At 42.6% G+C, this 18,352-nt stretch overlaps 3 protein-coding genes across 3 annotated transcripts in view; 2 read left to right on the forward strand and 1 right to left on the reverse strand.

The window, feature by feature from the left end:
* Positions 1–1,728: 1,728 nt before the first annotated feature.
* LOC311351860 (gamma-aminobutyric acid receptor-associated protein-like 1) lies at positions 1,729–7,205 on the forward strand. The gene is made up of 5 exons (XM_084472013.1): positions 1,729–1,892; positions 2,344–2,433; positions 2,919–2,997; positions 4,605–4,723; positions 6,842–7,205. Exons 2-5 carry the CDS (start codon positions 2,344–2,346, stop codon positions 6,905–6,907), a joined length of 354 nt encoding a protein of 117 aa, XP_084328139.1. The 5' UTR covers positions 1,729–1,892; the 3' UTR covers positions 6,908–7,205.
* Positions 7,206–7,488: 283 nt separating this feature from the next.
* Positions 7,489–12,868, forward strand: LOC311351845 (uncharacterized protein). Its single transcript, XM_084471997.1, has 7 exons — positions 7,489–7,683; positions 8,179–8,280; positions 8,655–8,771; positions 9,408–9,527; positions 11,690–11,841; positions 11,973–12,064; positions 12,280–12,868. Exons 1-7 carry the CDS (start codon positions 7,599–7,601, stop codon positions 12,395–12,397), a joined length of 786 nt encoding a protein of 261 aa, XP_084328123.1. The 5' UTR covers positions 7,489–7,598; the 3' UTR covers positions 12,398–12,868.
* Positions 12,869–13,979: 1,111 nt separating this feature from the next.
* trpv6 (transient receptor potential cation channel, subfamily V, member 6) overlaps positions 13,980–18,352 on the reverse strand; it is a gene marked incomplete at both ends in the record, with an annotated part of 8,422 nt that continues 4,049 nt past the window's right edge. Inside the window, 8 exons of the mRNA XM_084471977.1 lie at positions 13,980–14,238; positions 14,473–14,579; positions 15,254–15,522; positions 15,865–15,931; positions 16,254–16,419; positions 17,582–17,658; positions 18,041–18,127; positions 18,320–18,352. The exon at positions 18,320–18,352 is cut by the window's right edge and continues 103 nt beyond it. Coding sequence (XP_084328103.1) covers positions 13,980–14,238; positions 14,473–14,579; positions 15,254–15,522; positions 15,865–15,931; positions 16,254–16,419; positions 17,582–17,658; positions 18,041–18,127; positions 18,320–18,352 — 1,065 coding nt within the window. The remainder of the gene's footprint in view (positions 14,239–14,472; positions 14,580–15,253; positions 15,523–15,864; positions 15,932–16,253; positions 16,420–17,581; positions 17,659–18,040; positions 18,128–18,319) is intronic.

Here is an 18,352-nt window from a genome sequence, read left to right on the forward strand (position 1 = left end):
CAAATAGCCCATCTTTGAAAAAAAAAATAATAAACTTTTTTCCGTCCATTCACTGTTGATCACTCACCACTAGACCACAGAATATACAGGAAACATGCTCGTTAGATCTATCTATCCATCTATTCGGACCTCCTGCATTGACTGCAGTGCAGGCTGATCTACAACGTCCTCCACGCACCTTTCTCTCTCGCCGCTCCCTTCTTTAAGTTGCGCGTGAAACGTTTTGAGTGAAAGACGCGCATTTGGGAAGAAGAAAATAAAGTCTTGGTTATGGTCTGAGAGCGCAAATAAATGCCTCAAACTAGTGCTGTCATTTTAAAAACAATGTTACGTTTGTTTTATTACTGTTTTTTTTTTTAACGCAATTAATGCGGATACTCCGCTATTTGGTTTAATTTACTTACTCAATACTTAAAATTACAGCCAGGGTATCAAAATGAACAAGAACATCAAATGTGCATTTTTATGTGATTCCCAACATTTGAACAAGAGAGAAAGATGGCAAAAAGATACCTCAAAGACCTTTTCAGAGAACTTCTCTTAAATGGCATGATCCTTTCCAAAAACTCTTCCGGTCTGTCTGTCTCCCTCCTTCCATGTCTTCTGTCTCTCTGCCTCTCTGTGTGGACTGTAGACCTTGTTGAAATTCAACTAGAAATTGTTAGTTTGGTGTTATTTAGCCTATATTTCATTTATATTGCAAGTGCCTTTCGAGCTAAGCACGGAAAGAACAAGTCAATATAGGCTCAGTTTACTGAATCTCTTGGCTTCTGGCTATATTTTAATTAGGATATAGTATTTTAATTCTGATTTATTCATTAATTCCATGTTGTTACTTTTCAATATCAGTCATTAGGCTAAATAAAGTCACGTTTGGCAATGAGCGGGGTCCAAGTAACCTATTCTCGCAATATAGACCCTAAAGGTTTTCTCATGGTTTGACAGCCCTCCTCAAAACAAAATTATAAGGTGTCTTAATTTAGTGTAGGCTATCAACCAATAACCAAATTACTAAACTAATTAAAGGCCATGACACACTGTTGCCTTCTGTTAAATTCCTTCTTTCTGGGTCAGACTGGGAATAAATTCTGAGGTCTTGGTTATATACATATCTATGGCAGCAGGTATCAGTATACAGCTGTGTTCCCATGTCAATGCATGATTAAATGCATGATTAAAAAATATCTAAACACATTTTGAATGTCCTACGTCAACAACAGCCAATGGCTTTTCTATAAGCCTTCCCTTCAATGTGTTTATACAAAACGAGGACTGTTTTGTAAAAATAATTGGGTTATGGTTATCCAAAGCGTTCGCCGTGCGCGCTCTTCGCACGCCCACTGACATTTTGCAGAGTTAGGGTAGTAGGGTTAGGGTAGTAGTGGCTAGGGTTAGGAAGGAGAGATTGAAAAAGATTGAAACTTTCCCACGCCTCACCATAGTGACGGCAGTGGCTGGGCGCGGCAAGTGGACGGGAGTGAGTGACGTAGCAGTTGGATGTGGATGTCCATGTCCTACAGGCTGCAGCCAGACCCTACGCGACAAAGGGGCGTGCCGAGTCTCTAAACAGAACCATCTAACCAATGAATTCGTTGTCAACAAACCGAGAGACCGCCTTCGTTTTGTTTCTATTGGACAGATGGTGTTGTCCATCTAAAATGAGGTGTCCTATTGGTGATATGTCAAGTGGAAGGGCGTTACCGACGTTTGTTGTTTCTGCTCAGAAGACCTAGAGAGCAATCGACATCTTGTAAACACATCTCATCGTTGGACGTTTTTACCAGGTTTTGATCAAACGGATCCCCTGGAGACCTTGTGACAGCGCGGAGGACCGGCAGGAGTAAACCTATATCTGTGGTGGCATTCGTAAAGATCTCATCGGTCGTTCAAAAGTAACGTTTATTGTTGCAGTCGCCAGTTTCTACCCATGTTGTGTCTTTGTTAGCTATGAGGTTGGACAACGTTAGTCGTTTGGGAATAACGATAAAACAAATGATTTTTTATTACCGATGGATAACGTGACAGCCAAACGGTGTTGTACGACCTCCGTTAAACGTGTTTTAAATGGCTTGTTGTGCGAGGTGTAGCAGGACTCTTGTGTGTACGTGGCCTCACTGCTGGTTACACGGACCTTAATCACATCGATATAGACCTGACCAGTGGTTCGTTGTGTAACGTTGCATCCAAAATTATAGTTCACAATACTCGAATTTGCAAAACATGTATGTGGAGGTATAGGGTATTATCGACCTCCTGTTGGATCCATATGCAGCATGAAATATGTGATTGTAGACTACATTTTAAAAGGGACGAACGTGGCCCTAATGATTGCCTTTCGTTCAGATGGGCAGTCAATACCAACGAACGGTGGCCCTGGAGGTGAGGAGAGCGGAGGGAGAGCGGGTGCGGGCCAAGCACCCCGACAAGGTTCCGGTCAGTGCGCTTTCCCCACAGCATTACGTCATACACGAGACGCTTCCGATTACACAGGCGTCGTGACACTGTGACGTCAGGTCATCGCCTCCAGCGTGGGAGCATAGGAGCATTGAAAGTCATTATTTAGTAATCATCATCGCATGTTTTGTCATTATGGGAAGACATAGTTGTGTTTGGATATGCCACAGCATTTATCACGTATCATATTTCAAAACCAATTTTTTTAAAAATATTTATATTAAAGTACTATTACTGTTGAGTCCTCTCAAAATCCCCAAACGAGTTGGGTCATACTAATGTCATCCAATTAATTGAATCATTAGTCCTGTATTCGTGTGACTTTTTCTAACGCCATCAACAACAGCTTTACAACATTGTTGAAATCCAACACTTAGATAAAACTAGATTGCATCATGGCATATGAATATCCTCTGTCAAATAATGGTAGGCTACCATTATACCTGTTCTGCCTTATCTTCTAGATTATTGTGGAAAGGGCACTGAGGTCACGGGCTCCTGACCTGGACAAGAAGAAGTATCTAGTCCCATCAGATTTAACAGGTGAAACGCACGCACTCACACACACACACACACACACACACACACACACACACACACACACACACACACACACACACACACACACACACACACACACACACACACACACACCAGAGATCCAGGATGAGCTGATTCAGGGGGCAGTTAAAAACTGCAAAGGGCCTAACTTTTCAGGTAATGTAAGAACCTGCAACAGCCTTGCTAGGCCTAGTGTTTTTTCCAAATAAATTGTGCCTATATGATTTTTTAGATATTGCCAGGGCAGGTCACCACCTACTAATTGTTCTGGTCAGTATTCATTTAAAAAATACAATTGTGTTAAATAGGCTAAATAACGACTGTTACTGTCCATTTTTAAATCAAAGAATGCAATTAATTTGACAATACCACAACAATAACACAATAAGTGCTAGAAAATCTCAATATTCTTAGGTTCCTCAGGGCCAGGCTGGCTGGTGTATGAGAAGAGACTCCAGAGGGAGCAGCACAACCACTTTTCAAACTCAGGGCGTCGTGTGTCTCTCCCCTTCGCTCTTTTCCTCTCTTTCCCCCGCTCTCCCTTCCCTGTGGTTGTCAGGGAAAAACAGAATGAAACAAGGAATGGAATTAGGACGGACAGCTCAGACAGATTGACAGCTCAGACCGTTTCAGCTCTGTGGACAGTGCAGGGGGCTGATGATTTAGCTCACAGGACACACACCCACACCCACACCCACACACACACACACACACACTAAAATTATAACTTCATAATGAATAATTTAGTTATTGTCAAAACATTGTCAAAACAAAACAAACAAAACAATAAATACAGAATACAAATCAATAAGTTAAAGTTGAAGATACAGGCAGACCTGACCCACCCACCCCCCACACAGTCATTAGAGAAGACATTTCCTCTCAGTAATGGACATATATTCTAGTTTTTCTTTAAGTATATTTATGGAAATACATTCTGGATATTCAATAAGGATTTGTGATAAATTATTCAGATATCCATTACTGTACATGTGTTTTGCCTGTCCTGACAATTACTGACAATTAGTAACAGTAATTTAGTAATAATTTAGTTAGTAATACCATTTAAAACAATTTAAAAAAATGGTTTGTGTCATGAAGATTTTAGAATTTTTGGCATGAATAAGGCTTTTTGAGAATATTTGTCTGGAGTCAAAAGTCCAGACGAATGAGTCAAAATGAATGTGTTGCATAAAAAAATATATATTACCAAAGAGATTTGACTTTCAACGTTGCAGCCACTGTGCTTAAACATTGATTCCTAGCTTTTAAACATTAATATATAGTATTTAAATACTACTAGTAATTATTCTGTAGGTCGCAGTTTGGCCTTGCTGTGTTTGATCATCTGATTATATTCAACACTTCAGATGACCCGTCTACTTTCTTGAAAATGACATGAAATGGTTATTCACAGCAGTCTTTTTCTGTGAACTCCATGTCTTGAAAGCGGTATCTCTTGAGACATCAGATATCTTGTGTGTACTTCCTCTTTCCAGTACCTCTTTACAGTATCAAAGAAGAGAATTCCCTATTTCTCATGCCTTATCTCTCTCTGCATCTACACTCTGTCTTTGTCTGTTCTTCAGTGGGCCAGCTGTCCTTCCTCATTCGTCAGCGTGTGTCCATGCGGCCAGAAGAAGCCCTATTCTTCTTTGTCAACAATTCTCTCCCTCCGTCCAGCTCCCCACTTTCAGCCGTTTATGAGGTAACCTTCCACCCACTCACTTCACGTACGCCCCCCCCTCTCTCTCAGTACGTTTACATGCACAGCTTAATCCGATTAAAGCCATAGTTCGACTATGCTCCGCAATTGGACAACTGCAATTGTCCGGGTATACATGGCGGTGAGTAAATCGATTCATTGGCCGAAGCGTGTCATGCCCCGGTACGATAGGTGGTGCTGTACCCATTTCAACTAGTGGTAATAGAGCCACCGGTTGACCTCTTTACGTCACCAGCAGGGTTCTAAATTAACACCCGCCAACCCGCCAAATGCGGGTTAAAAATCATTTTGGCAGGTGTTCATAAAAACTTACTAGCCAGTTTGGCCGGTGATGCATGAGGCAATCTCAGAGCCGCTCTACTGTTCTCGCTCCCTGGGCAGTACTGACTACATTTCCCATGAGCACTGTCGTGATGCTACGTGATGTATGGGGCGTGCCCCACTGGTGGGGAATAGAGACGTACAGGTGGGGCGCGACAAACGGGAGGAAATGTCACTGAAAACTCCATGTTTCTTATGGTAGGAGCGAAAGCTTGACAGTAGGGCTGGGCGATATGGGCCAAAATTCATATCTCGTATTTTCAAGCAGAATGTCGATATAAGATATATCAATATTTGTTCATGCAATAAAATAGGTGCCGTCGCGCGCTCGTTAACCTGCCTTGCCGATTGCAACTCAATCCTAAATTTGGGTGTAGGCCAGGGTAGCTAAACATTCTAAAATTAGTCAGTCAAAAACAGTCTGAGCAAAATGTGGCAAATACATGTTTCGCGCTGAAGGGGATTTAAAAAAGTGACGCGAGTGGGGCCGGGGCAGAGTGTGTGTGAGCCAGAGGCAGAGCGGGATGGAGAGAGATAAGCAGAGCAGAGTCCTGCACGGCTCTTATTTGCAAACCCGCACCCGTCCTTACCCGCAAAACTTAAAACCACATCCGACCCGTGTTCCGACAGTAGCGCGAATTACATTCCGCACCCGACCAGACCCCCTATAAATTGATACCGACCCCCGACTGCACCCGAAGGAAAATTAGACACATAAGATGGAACGCCGGGGAATTACACTAGTGGTGTTTGGCGTGGTGCTTTAGATTGCCGTGCAAAAAAGCACATCATCCACTGTTGACGGTTTTAGTTGACTCCTCCGCTCCTGAATAGGCTATTAGATCCAGCACCGGAGAAGTCTCGCTCTTTTTATGACACAGCCGCACTTTTATTTTCTCTATTGTTGAACTTGCTGTTATTTGATGTTATTTAGTTAGAATTTAGATACAACGTGATGTAACTTGATGTTACTTCAATAAATTTGGAAATGTTAAGCTTGGCGTATTTCATTAGCATTGTGTTGGGGCGATGGGGGCAGGTGGGGCTTGAAAATTCCCCCTTGTCCAAAGTGGGGGATGACTGAAAAAGTTTGAGAACCACTGCGTTAAACTAAATGCAGCGGTGGTTGGTTGGACAGACGTTTGGGGGCGAGAAGAGGAAGGAGACAGGGGATGAAATTGAGAATATCAACAATATCAACAAGAAATTTGGCTAGTGGAAGTTCACAGTTCACTTCGGGTCCATATAATTTCTCCGACGCTCCATTGTTCCGCATACGACCGAGAGGTCGGAACAATGGAGCGTAGATAAATATTGTTTGGTTTGGATAACAGGTTTCATTTGGGAGTCATAGTTGAAAAATAGGGTTAATATATAATTGTTGTATATTTGCGTCTCAACTGATTGAGAGGCATTTTCTTCCAGATTTTCCTACTTTTCCTAACGGGCCTAATTTGCTGCACACTTTAATGTGCTGAATGAGAACCTTTCAGTTCTAAGAAACTACTTTGAGTTAGTTAAATATTGCCTCACACTTGTTTTTTCTTTCTTTCCTTCTCTCTCTCTTTCTCTCTTCCTCTTTCTCCTTCCTTTCTTTCTTCCTCTTTTCTTTCTTTGCTCTCTTTATTTCTCTCTCTCTCTCTTGTTCTCTTGCTCTCTCTCTTTCACTGTGTGTGTGTGTGTGTGTGTGTGAGACTGTGTGTGCGTGCGTGCGTGAGTGCGTGCGTGCGTGGGTGTGATCCCCGTAACAGTCTAATGAGAGCTTCCCTCTGGTTCCAGGAGCACCATGAGGAGGATCTGTTCCTCTACATGACCTACAGTAACGAGAGCGTCTACGGGGCCTGAGGACAGGAGACACACCGCACGCCAGTGAGACGTGTTGAGGAGGAAGTGTCTGGTGGATGGGGAGCATGGGGGTTATATAATGAAAAGTATGCTTTGCCAGAAAGGTTTCACAGGGGCCTGCTTTTGACAGTATTTGAGTGGGAGGGACGAATGGAGAACCATTACAGAGAGGTATCCATTTATGGAGCGCTTTCTTGTCATCTCTCTCTCCCAGTCATCTGTATTTAATGCAAATATTATCCTTTTTGTAAATTTATGTGATGAACCTTTGTGGAAAAATAAAAACGTTCATTTCTGAATTACAGAAATTCTGTTTCATTCATAAGGCAAATTGAGTATGTTTATTTATCCTTGTAGGGCAATTTGTCATTAGCATTGTCAGTAACTAATATATAGAAATAGCCCACTTCCTCAATGGATGAGAACGCATGACCAAACACTTTATTATTACACACTATTATTATTTATTTGATGATGATGATGATACAACGCCTCTTGATGGGGAAGCGATGACTTGTTATAAGAGAGGAAGTGACCAAGACCTCTTGGTTTGAATAACCAAGACACTGACCAGCTCGGGGTTTAGTACATCAGTTCAACGCACAGATTTGAAAGAATTGGTATGAAAATTAACGGTTCAAATCTTAACTAACAAGTCCATTCAGTTAGGCAGAGAGTTCAGATTGTTGTCATGGAGATGGAGGCGATAGAGGTGGAGGCAGGACTTCTGGACAGAGCTGGGCCGAGTGACCAAAAGCTGCAAACCAAAACTGAAGGTGAGACAAAGGCTCTAGGTTTCATCCTATGAATGAAGTAATACAATGACTAGAAGAAGCATAATAAAATCGAAAAATCAATCACTTTTCTGTCATATTGAAAGAAGATTTATAAAGATTCTCTCTTAATGTTTGTTTAATTATATTATAATTTGGGAGATATAAGTATAATCCTGTCAGTGCATTTGATAAGATGTGACAGCAGGAGCAGAATGACGGGACAGGAAAATAACATATACACACACACATGTTTTTATTTATTTTAATAGCAATATGCAGAGAACAAAACATATATCTCAAATAAAAAGTAGAACGCAGAATGTGAATAAGGAAGTATTTATTTTGGGGTGGGGCAAAGGGACTATCTATTAATGTATCTATTGTTCATTATTAATTGTTATTATTAATTAATGTGTTAGTATGTATTACGCATTTATTTGTTTGACCCATATTTATTTATTTATAACATTTTTAATGTTTGTTTTGTGGCACTAGCGAAAGAAGACTCTAAGGAGTACTGCAAGCTGAGCAGACCAGCTGATGACATCTACTCCGAGGCTGTGTTCCCCAGCCCACCTCTGAAAGAAGGTGCCAGGGGTGAGTTATGTTTGGATTATGTTCATGATCATGGTGGACATTCTGTATGGTGTATTTCTGTTTATGGGAAAATACAGATTGAGCACACACACACACACACACACACACACACACACACACACACACACACACACACACACACACACACAAAAAAAACACTTTGTTGAGAATGAACTCATTGGACCTTGTCACGATGTAGCTATAAAACTTCTGTTTAATTCTATTTCCCCTGTTGTCTCTCGTCTTATCTCCTCTCCTCTTTCTCTTCCCCTCCCCTCCTCTCCTCTCCTCCCTTCTCCCCTCTTCCTCTCCTCTCCTCTCCCTTCCTCTCCTCTCCTCTTCTCTCCTATGTTGTCTTCTCATGTCTTTGCCAGTGAAACCAACCAAGCCGACTAGGAGCAGGAAGGATGTGTTGTTGCTTTTGTGCATTATCCTCCTGGTTGGCATATGTCTGGCCGAACTCATCGTCATCTTTATTCTGCATGGGAAGAGTGAGTATCCCTCGCCATTCATATGGATGTATATTCACATGATTCATTATTTATATTAAAAGTGCTGTAAGAGGGGTAGCAAAAAGGATCGGAAGAGAGCAAGATTTAAACCAAACAACGCCAACAAAGTGGTGAACTCGCCCAATAAATTATTCCACTGACTTCCACTGATATTCAGATCGGGTATTAGCGCCGTTTCAGACAACCAGGCCTGGCGGTCTCCACTAAACTGTTGCCCCGCCCCCCATCTCACTGTGGGGGAGAGCAGAACAAGCATCACTATTTATTGTCATCACTGATGAAGCTCACCACCCACACGTGATAGGTCCCCGCAATTGAGTCGCCCTGTCTCCTTGTTGGCAGCTAAAAATCATCCTCATCATCTAAAATCAAAACGGCTCAGTTTGCCTCTCTATGCAGAACATATATTATTTCACTGCATTTCACTAACTTATAGCTGATGTGTTTCTTAACAAATTCTAAGTAATAACTCCTAAATGTTTCCTAGCTACAACACATTCAGGGCAGAGCGGTTCATATCTGAAATAGGTGCTGTTACATTAAATGGACGTGTAATCGAAAACAAAACAACAACAAAAAACACTTTCACTGTTCTCTGCTCCATCTGTCCAACAGCAACTCCTGACGCTGCTCCACCTCCTAGCGCTGTCTGCCCAAAGCCAGAGCCAGAGCCCTTTATCCAACTTGTAGGCAGGACTCCCTGCTTCAAGTGGCCCCGCATGCTGACCACCAAATGTGAGGACTCTTCTTTTCTAGTTTACATAAGAAACCATTCATGAGGTGTGCTGAACTCCTATTTTCTGTATACTTTTCATTCTATTTAGTATTTTTTTTTTTAACGTTTTTTTTTATGATTTATTCATTTAGGGACATTTTGTATATCTCCAGGGTCGTTGCAGTGGGGGGAAAAGCGGGGGAAAATAGGGGTTTGAGTGACTGAGCATTGTATGTAAAACTCAGTGGAGGCTCACTGTCACCCCTTACAGAAGACGCAAAATGGTTTGTTCTACCACTGCACAAGGTTTAGCTCATCGCGGTTGAGTGACTGCTGATGCTGGAGCGCTGATTTGCACCACGACAGTCGTATCTCTCCCAACAAAAGGGAAATCACAAGAAAGAAAAGAAAGAAAGGAAAGAGAAAAAGAAACAACTCCTAACCAAGAATGGTTTAGGCTTGTTACTGTATATCAACAGTTGTTTGAATTGAAGACTGTCACCGAGGAATCTATAGCTTGGAGCATAATTGCATTGAATAACATGAATCAATCAATATCATAATTGAATCAGCATTATACCTTCAATGGCATGTGACATTATATCTATCAAATAAATAAAACCCCTAGCAAATAAATAAAATACCTAGCAAAGCCTAACATCATGAAACCAATGGCCCTTAGTTTCAGAAACAGGCACAGAGAGGGGAACAACAGCAGGTTCCTCTTCAACTCCCGATGTTACTGAGGATGTGCGCCAAGGTGAGCTAACATAGTGGCAACTCAACGTTATTCCAAGCAATAATTTGGGCTACTTCAGACTTATTGTATGTTAGGCTATGAGCAGGTCAAGAGGCTGGTATCAATCCTGTATGCGTCATGCTTTTAGAGAGGTCTGTCCTTCAGCAGATAGTGAGCTAGAAGCTTTAATGTATGCGCACATTAGACTCCTCTCTAGCAGTGTCCAGAATACAGTTAGACAGAGCTATTTCAACAGTTTCACATCCTCCCCACAATGCAGATGTCAATAATCAAATCAGGTAATGTTTACCCAAGGCACAGAGCTGCCTGTGCTCTCATCAATCAGAAGAATACAAGGGGATGCCTTCTTTCTTGTGACCTGTTTACCCAAACACAAGGGTTAACATTTAGATGACCCTGAGGGAAGGTAGGGTGACTACCCTAAGCACAAAGGCTAACATTTAGATGACACTAGGAAGAGGTGAGTGGCTAGACAATGCAGGGAATAGGAAACAAAGCTTGAGATGATTAAAAGGAAACATTCTTTTTTTTAAGCAAAGCGTTTTCCATCATAATAGTTCTACATATCGAATATTAGCGGGTCATGCTGTTGAGAACTCTAGCCATACTCTGCGTGCATGGCAATGCATCTCAGATAAAGTAGGCAGTTATTGTATTTAATGTAGGCCTAACGGTTTGAGAGACAGCTTCTCGCTCCGAACAGCAAGCAGGGCTGACGTCAGTGCAACCCGCTTGACACCATAGAAACCATCTAGAACACGCTAGCAACCACCTAGTGCACCCTAGCAACCACCTAGAACACCGTATAAACCATCTAGAACGCCCTAGCAACCACTTAGAACACCATAGAAACCACCTGGAACATCCTGACATCCACCCATCTACACTCTGCTGTACATTTTCTATTATACCAGGTACTAGTATCTCTTTTCATCAAGCTGCTCACCTCAATTCAGAAATTGTGCTTTTTCTACTTCTTTCATTCTCATCTCAATAAACTCGCTGTGAACTTGTGTGTGTGTCTGCCTTTCTGTGTGTCACACCGCGGTGAGGTCAAGTTGGGTTTTTGTCCTGTCGCCATGTTTAGTCTTGTCATTTCCTGTTTTATTTTGAAAAGTAACTCTCCTCTCGTTTCAGGTCACTTGCCCTTCCTCGTGTGTCTCAGTCTGATTGTCTGAGTGGTTTCACCTGTTCCCCCGTGTATAAGAGTCTGCGTCTCCCTTTGTCTTGTGCCAGTGTGTTTGTCTCCGTGCGTTCACGCCAGCCTTTCCATAGTCTTGTCACAGCGCTGCCTTTTGTCGTTGGTTTTTGCTCCGGTTCCTCCAAGTGAGAGATTGCAATAAATATCTTTTTGATACAACCAAGACCCTGCATCTGTGTCCTAGCCTGGCCGTGACACTGTCTCTGTTTTTTCCTTCACAGCCCCTAACAGCCATCGATGTCCTGAGAGCTGGGTGTTCTTTGAAGACTCCTGCTTCTACCTGTCCAATGAGAGAAAAACCTGGGATGGAGGCAGGACCTTCTGCCAGAATGTAACAGGAGACCTGGCTGTGATCTCTAACGAGAAAATCCGGGTAACATTAATACTTTCTTTCTTTTCCATGTCCTCTTCTCCTCTAAAAGAGAACCTGGAAATGTCTTCATCTACTCTAACAGCCTATCCGTAAACAAACAACCATATGAAAATATAACTGGATGTTTTCAGACCTTTATGACGACACAAGCACGCGCTTTTTACTGGATTGGCCTACGATACGATACGAGATGGAAGTGGGTGAACAACCAGATCTACACTAGGTAAGAAAAGCATATAGGATCCCTGGTTATAGCTGGATATAAAATATTGAAGATGATATTAGGCATGCTTTTATTTTAAAAGTGGAAAGACCACTTTGATGCACGTAGTATTCACAAGCACCGCCTCACCACGTTCAGTGAAGGAACAAGCTGGATAACAACACTCACTCTTCATCACCCTCTAAACCTCTGTATGTTCTGCTTTATCTCCGTAGTGATTGGCCAGGTACTAAGGGTTTGTGTGCTTTTCTGTCCAACGAGTTGCCAATATCCGTGATGCATACCAACTGTAAAAGTGAAACCCAATTCATTTGTCAGAAGCGGGCGTCATAACGCCAGCGGGGCAGCTGGTTTGCTGGGGCCTAGAGTTCCTGATGCTATCCTAGCTATAGGCTTGTGTGCCACTCTGTTAACAAGTATAATGAAACTCATTGATGCAGTAAACTCACTTTTATCTCAAAGTCCAGCACCTTATGACCGACTAACTTATGCAGTGAATAGGCCTACTGTGTTTGGGTGAATGTCCTCAATTTATGTTTCTATGCAGTTTGATTTCCTACCATACTCTCTTACCCACTCAAGGGCATTTCAGAGCATAAAGCTTCTTTAAAACCATGCTTATTTTTTAAATAGAATAAACATAATCCAATTACCAGGATTAATGTGGTATAATAATTGACACCCTAAGTGTCAGTTTAGAGCTGAATTTAGTATTATCCAACTATTAATTGTATTGAACAAGTAACTTTTCGTTAACTTTGTTTTTGCATATTTGCTTATGATATATCCTGTGCCTATTTTGGAAATAAAGACATCTTTACATTTAAGCATGGTTATTTTGTCATTGTTGTACATTTACTGCATATTACAGAAATAATTACTCAGAAAAATACACTCAATGCAGCCAAAAACATTTTTTAGGAGGTTATATTAACAAAACAAACCAAAAAACAGTAAAAATATACAAAACATGCACACTATAAAACAAACACCCAGGGAAACAAAAACACAAACATACGAGTGCAATAGTCAATTGATCAGTTTTTGGCTGTGACCAGATGTAATGAAGTACAACTTAATTCATCTTATCAGTCCACACTTACACACTAACACAGTGCAGCATATTTCTGCTTCTATAAAAATAAAACATTGTTCTATTGCCTAATACTGCTTAAACTGCACCGATGGCTATGTAGACAAAAATAAAAATAGATGTCTTCTTTGAATGCTTTAGCGTTAAAAATGAACCAGGGGGAAGGACAGCCAGAGAGTTTCGGCAGGCCACGTGTCAGAACAAGCTACTTCTCCTTCTAAACCAGGGTTGACCAGAGGTCATGTGGGTAGATTGTGATATTAACATAAAAAGCATCATGCCTATGGCTTTTACCACTTGCATTTATGTGCCAAGCTATCCATTGAGTGAAGACACTGAGGTTGATTTACTCAATCACCATAAATTGCAGCACTGTTTCCCCTGAACACATATGCAGTGGAGGATGAGATGTTGACAGTACAAGCTGATATTGAGCTTAAGTCCTGGGCTCATGGACAATTTGGGAACTTACTCACAAAGGAAAAGTATCCAAACGTGAGGAAAGGTGCTACCTCCTTGACTGCATTATTTGCCTCTACTTATTTATGCCAGTCAGCCTTTTCCCTCATTCAAATTATTAAGTGCAAATCCCGTTCCACCATGACTATCTGGAAGCCTGCTTGAGACTAGCTACCAGCAGCCACTGACTGTCCGGACTATGAAACCCTGGCTGACTCCATTCAGTGCAACTCATCAGAATATGTACTCAGTATATATCAATAAATACATGTTTAGCATATTTTAATGTCGGTAGATCATTTTGACCTGCTCATTTTGAAAGTAGCTCGCACACACCATCAAAGCGCGGGGGCCCCTCCTGTTCTAGACGAATCGGATGTCCTGCACCTCCTGTTCCTCCTCCTCCTCGTACTCGGGCTCCAGGTCCATGCTCAGAGCGCTGCGGCGGATGGCCTGCCAGCCGGCGCAGGCCTTGTTGAAGCCCCTCCTCTGCTTGTCGCTCCTGAGCTCCGGACCGCCGCCACACTCCCCGCCCTTCTTCTCCACCTCCTCGCCGTCCTTAGCAAAGGCGTCGATGTAGCGGCGCATCTTCTGCACCATCAGGTCGTTTCTGTCCTCCACCCTGCGGGAACGGGAGACCGGCAACAGGAAGAGCTCCAAACGGTTCCGCTGATACGATGCGTGATTTCATTTTTATGGAGAAGAATTTCTATATGATTCTATGAATCATGTCTGCATGTATGCTTGAAATTAAAAAAAACAACTTTGATTTGATTTCCAAAATAGCGCACGTATGTATCCAACGTGTATATTAGCAGAACATGTTCAGTGGCAGTAGCAGAGGGGGGGTCCTGACCTCAGGTACCACAGCTGCTTCAGGCCGTAGTTCAGACCGCACACCCCCAGCCGCGGCCACAGGCAGCGGGGCAGCCTTCTCTCCAGCATCAGAGTGGTGGCCACCACCTGGACGCACGCGGACACACACACACACACACACACACTACTGTCTGAGTTGAAAAAAAAAGTGTGTGTGTGTGTGTGTTAACTACAATACCACCAGTGTCCCTCATTCACCCCCTCCAACACACTTAAGTCCCTACAACTGCACATCATACTACCTCATTCTGTTATTACCTCATTCTGACTTCTCTTTTTTGCACTATGTTTGCACGTTTGCATGTTTGTTGTTTGTTTTTGCACCACCAAACCAAAAAGAATTCCTTGCATGTGTAAACATACTTGGCAATAAATAAGATTCTGATTCTGATTCTGATAAAATAAAAAAAATGAATTAATGGAAATTATTTCAATCATCTCACCCACCCATTATGTTGTGCCTTCACAAGGAGGGTAAGGTGTAATACTTGCTTTCTAATATCCATATCAGCACTTCCCTCAATGTGATGTGTAAAACACTTGTTGAATCAAACGTGTGCGCACGTATTTGCGCGTGTGTCGCGTGCACAGTGTGTGTGTGTGTGTGTGTGTGTGTGTGTGTGTGTGTGTGTGTGTGTGTGTGTGTGTGTGTGTGTGTGTGTGTGTGTGTGTGTGTGTGTGTGTGTGTGTGTGTGTGTGTGCGTGTGTCTGTGTGTGTGTGTGTGTGTGTGTGCGGCGCGCCACCAAAGCCGCTCCCTCACCTGGGTCCTCCAGAGCTCGTCCCTCTCCTGCGCCACGCGCCAGTGGGTGTCGCTCATCATGGCGATGAGCAGGTTGAGCAGCAGGATGTAGGACACCACGGAGAAGGTGCAGTGCAGCACGTGGACAATGGGCGGCGTGTCAAAGGTGTGGTCCACCGGCAGGTCGATGAGGCCCACGCTCAGCTCGAACTGGGAGAACAGGGTGATGGGGAACGAGCGGTACGGCGGGATGGACTCGGGGTCCTGGGTCATGTACACCATCCACAGGGCTGCCATGGCAACCAAACAACGGACAGACGGACGGGACAGAAAGGGGGATTTGTTAGAGGACTGTGTTCAGGTGGATGCCTGTACCGGGTATATTTACACAGAAAGGACGTTTTATTAATAACAAATGTACAACTATAGAATGTGCGGCACAATGAACAATCAATCAACACTAATATATATACACATACTGTATATAGTTCATCTCCAAAGGTTCCTCCAAAGGTTAGTGATAGGGTTATTGAATAGGGATATGTGCTAGTTATAGCAGTGGTATGGCTCCAGTTATGAATTGTTATGAGTTATAAATTAACACTGGGTGTGGGGGTCAAACTATGACTCACATGTGGAAAACCCGATGAGGACAATGAAACTGAGCCACATGAATTTCGTCAGGTCTCCAAATATAATCTAGAGCGAGACCAGAGGGACAAAGCAACAGATTAATAAAACGATACTCATAGTACTAACTAATACAAATATTATTTGTATTGCACCTTTAAAAAAAAAAAAATTTAACGAATTGCATTGTCAAAACAGTTTAAGCAGAGTATGTAAAATAATATAATACTAAATACAAAAGCTTTCATACACACATGAATATAATAGAATAAATATCATATACATATATAACTAACAGTAAAATAATAAAATCTATGTTTAAACATTAATATTAATATTTCATATATAAAGAGATATATATATATGAAGTGCTAGATGTGGGGCTCCATACCTTCTGGATCATGATAACGTAGGGCCCCAGCATCTGGAAGCCCCGGGCAAAGAACATGACGTTGCTCCAGCCCAGCACCAGGCACAGCGCCATCAGCACGTCCTCCCCACCCAGCTCGCTGGCCCGCACCACGCACAGCAGCACCACCAGGCACGCATAGCTGATCCTACAACACACACACATCCTTTACACACCATCCTACAGCACACACACACATCCTTTACACACCATCCTACAGCACACACACATCCTTTACACACCATCCTACAACACACACACACACACACACATCCTTTACACACCATCCAACAGCACACACACATCCTTTGCACACCATATTACAACACACACACACACACACATCCTTTACACACCATCCAACAGCACACACACATCCTTTGCACACACATCCTACAACACACACACATCCTTTACACACCATCCTACAACACACACACATCCTTTACACACCATCCTACAACACACACACACACACACACACACACACACACACACACACACACACACACACACACACACACACACACACACACACACACACACACACACACACACACACACACACATCCTTTACACACACATCCTACAACACACACACACACACACACACACACACACACACACACACACACACACACACACACACACACACACACACACACACACACATCCTTTACACACACATCCTACAACACACACACACACACACATCCTTTGCACACACATCCTACAACATACACACATCCTTTACACACTCATCCTACAACACACACACATCCTTTACACACGCATCCTACAACACACACACACACACACACACACACACACACACACACACACACACACACACACACACACACACACACACACACACACACACACACACACACACACACACACACACACACACATCCTTTACACACGCATCCTACAACACAGCAACAATCCTACAACACAAGGTTTTATGTTGACTCATTTGGCTCATTGGTTTGATGGTTTGGATTTGACTAAGGCCTACAACAGGGTGCAGAAGAAGATCAAATGATGGGCAGCTGCTTATTCTCGCCTCCTAGTGTTGAGTGCAGTATACTACAGCTCTGGCAAAATATATATATAATCCACCATGGGGTGGTTCAACTTGTAATAATATTCTAACATAGAACAATACATACCGTATACATATGTCAAAATATCATATATATATTTTTTTTAAATCACATTTTAAAAGTTGGATTTAAAAGACCCCCCTCATCCCATCTGGGAGACGTGACCCCCTGGCCCCACCCATAGTGGCCCCCCTAACTTACAGAATGATGTGGAAGGGCCCTCCTAGGGCCGTCTGACCAAAGTAGCGCTTCGCTCCGACTCGCAGTATATCTGGAATCTGTCGGTAAACACAACAATACAATCTGGTTACACTTACACTCCACTGTGCACAATACTCCCGTCTCCAAGTTAAAGAAAATACACCCCGTCAGAAAAGAGAAAGAAGAGAAGACTATTCAGAAGAAGCAGGCCTACTAGAGGGGGCTACTCAAACTATGTAGTAGTATGAAGTACTAACGTGGAGTATTAAAGCATTAAAGTATTTCATACTACTACATCATACAAACATTTAAAGTGTTTTCTCGGCCCACTGTGCTTTGATTCAACTGTGTTTTGATTAGATAAAAATATTCAATGACCACAAAGTGTGTTTAACCGCTGATCGCAGCTTTCACTACCTCATCCATGTTCACGGCCGTGTGTGGCGGAGCTGGACTGACCTCTAGCAGTAGGATGAGGATGGCTCCCAGGACACTAAGGATCTCTCCGGCCAGCCGCAGACTGTCTTCGTAGGTCACGTAACTCTCCTACAGGCCATTAGGAGGGGAGATACACATGTTAATTAATGGTTAAAGCCTATAATTCCTTACAGAGGCAACCATTAGTATTTAAGCGCTTAACGATGACCACAAAGTTTCAGTCAAATTAGTGTTACTTGCTGAACAACTCTTAGCTTTCTGCTGTGAAAAAGCCAATCATTCAGAAAGAGTTCAGCTCACACTCAGTGTTTTCTGCACTCTGATTGTTTTGTC

The sequence above is a fragment of the Micromesistius poutassou genome (genome assembly GCF_964030765.1).
Source record: "Micromesistius poutassou genome assembly, chromosome: 8".
In the NCBI taxonomy this organism is placed as follows: Eukaryota; Metazoa; Chordata; class Actinopteri; order Gadiformes; family Gadidae; genus Micromesistius; species Micromesistius poutassou.

Bases quoted from the DNA above. Each gene is read 5' to 3' on its own strand.
- LOC311351860 (XM_084472013.1), top strand. From the start codon at position 2,344: ATGGGCAGTCAATACCAACGAACGGTGGCCCTGGAGGTGAGGAGAGCG. The intron at 2,434-2,918 runs GTCAGTGCGCTT...CTTATCTTCTAG, and splicing joins AGCACCCCGACAAGGTTCCG to ATTATTGTGGAAAGGGCACT. The intron at 2,998-4,604 runs GTGAAACGCACG...TCTGTTCTTCAG, and splicing joins AGTCCCATCAGATTTAACAG to TGGGCCAGCTGTCCTTCCTC.
- LOC311351845 (XM_084471997.1), top strand. From the start codon at position 7,599: ATGGAGATGGAGGCGATAGAGGTGGAGGCAGGACTTCTGGACAGAGCT. The intron at 8,772-9,407 runs GTGAGTATCCCT...TCTGTCCAACAG, and splicing joins CTTTATTCTGCATGGGAAGA to CAACTCCTGACGCTGCTCCA. The intron at 9,528-11,689 runs GTGAGGACTCTT...TTTCCTTCACAG, and splicing joins CCGCATGCTGACCACCAAAT to CCCCTAACAGCCATCGATGT.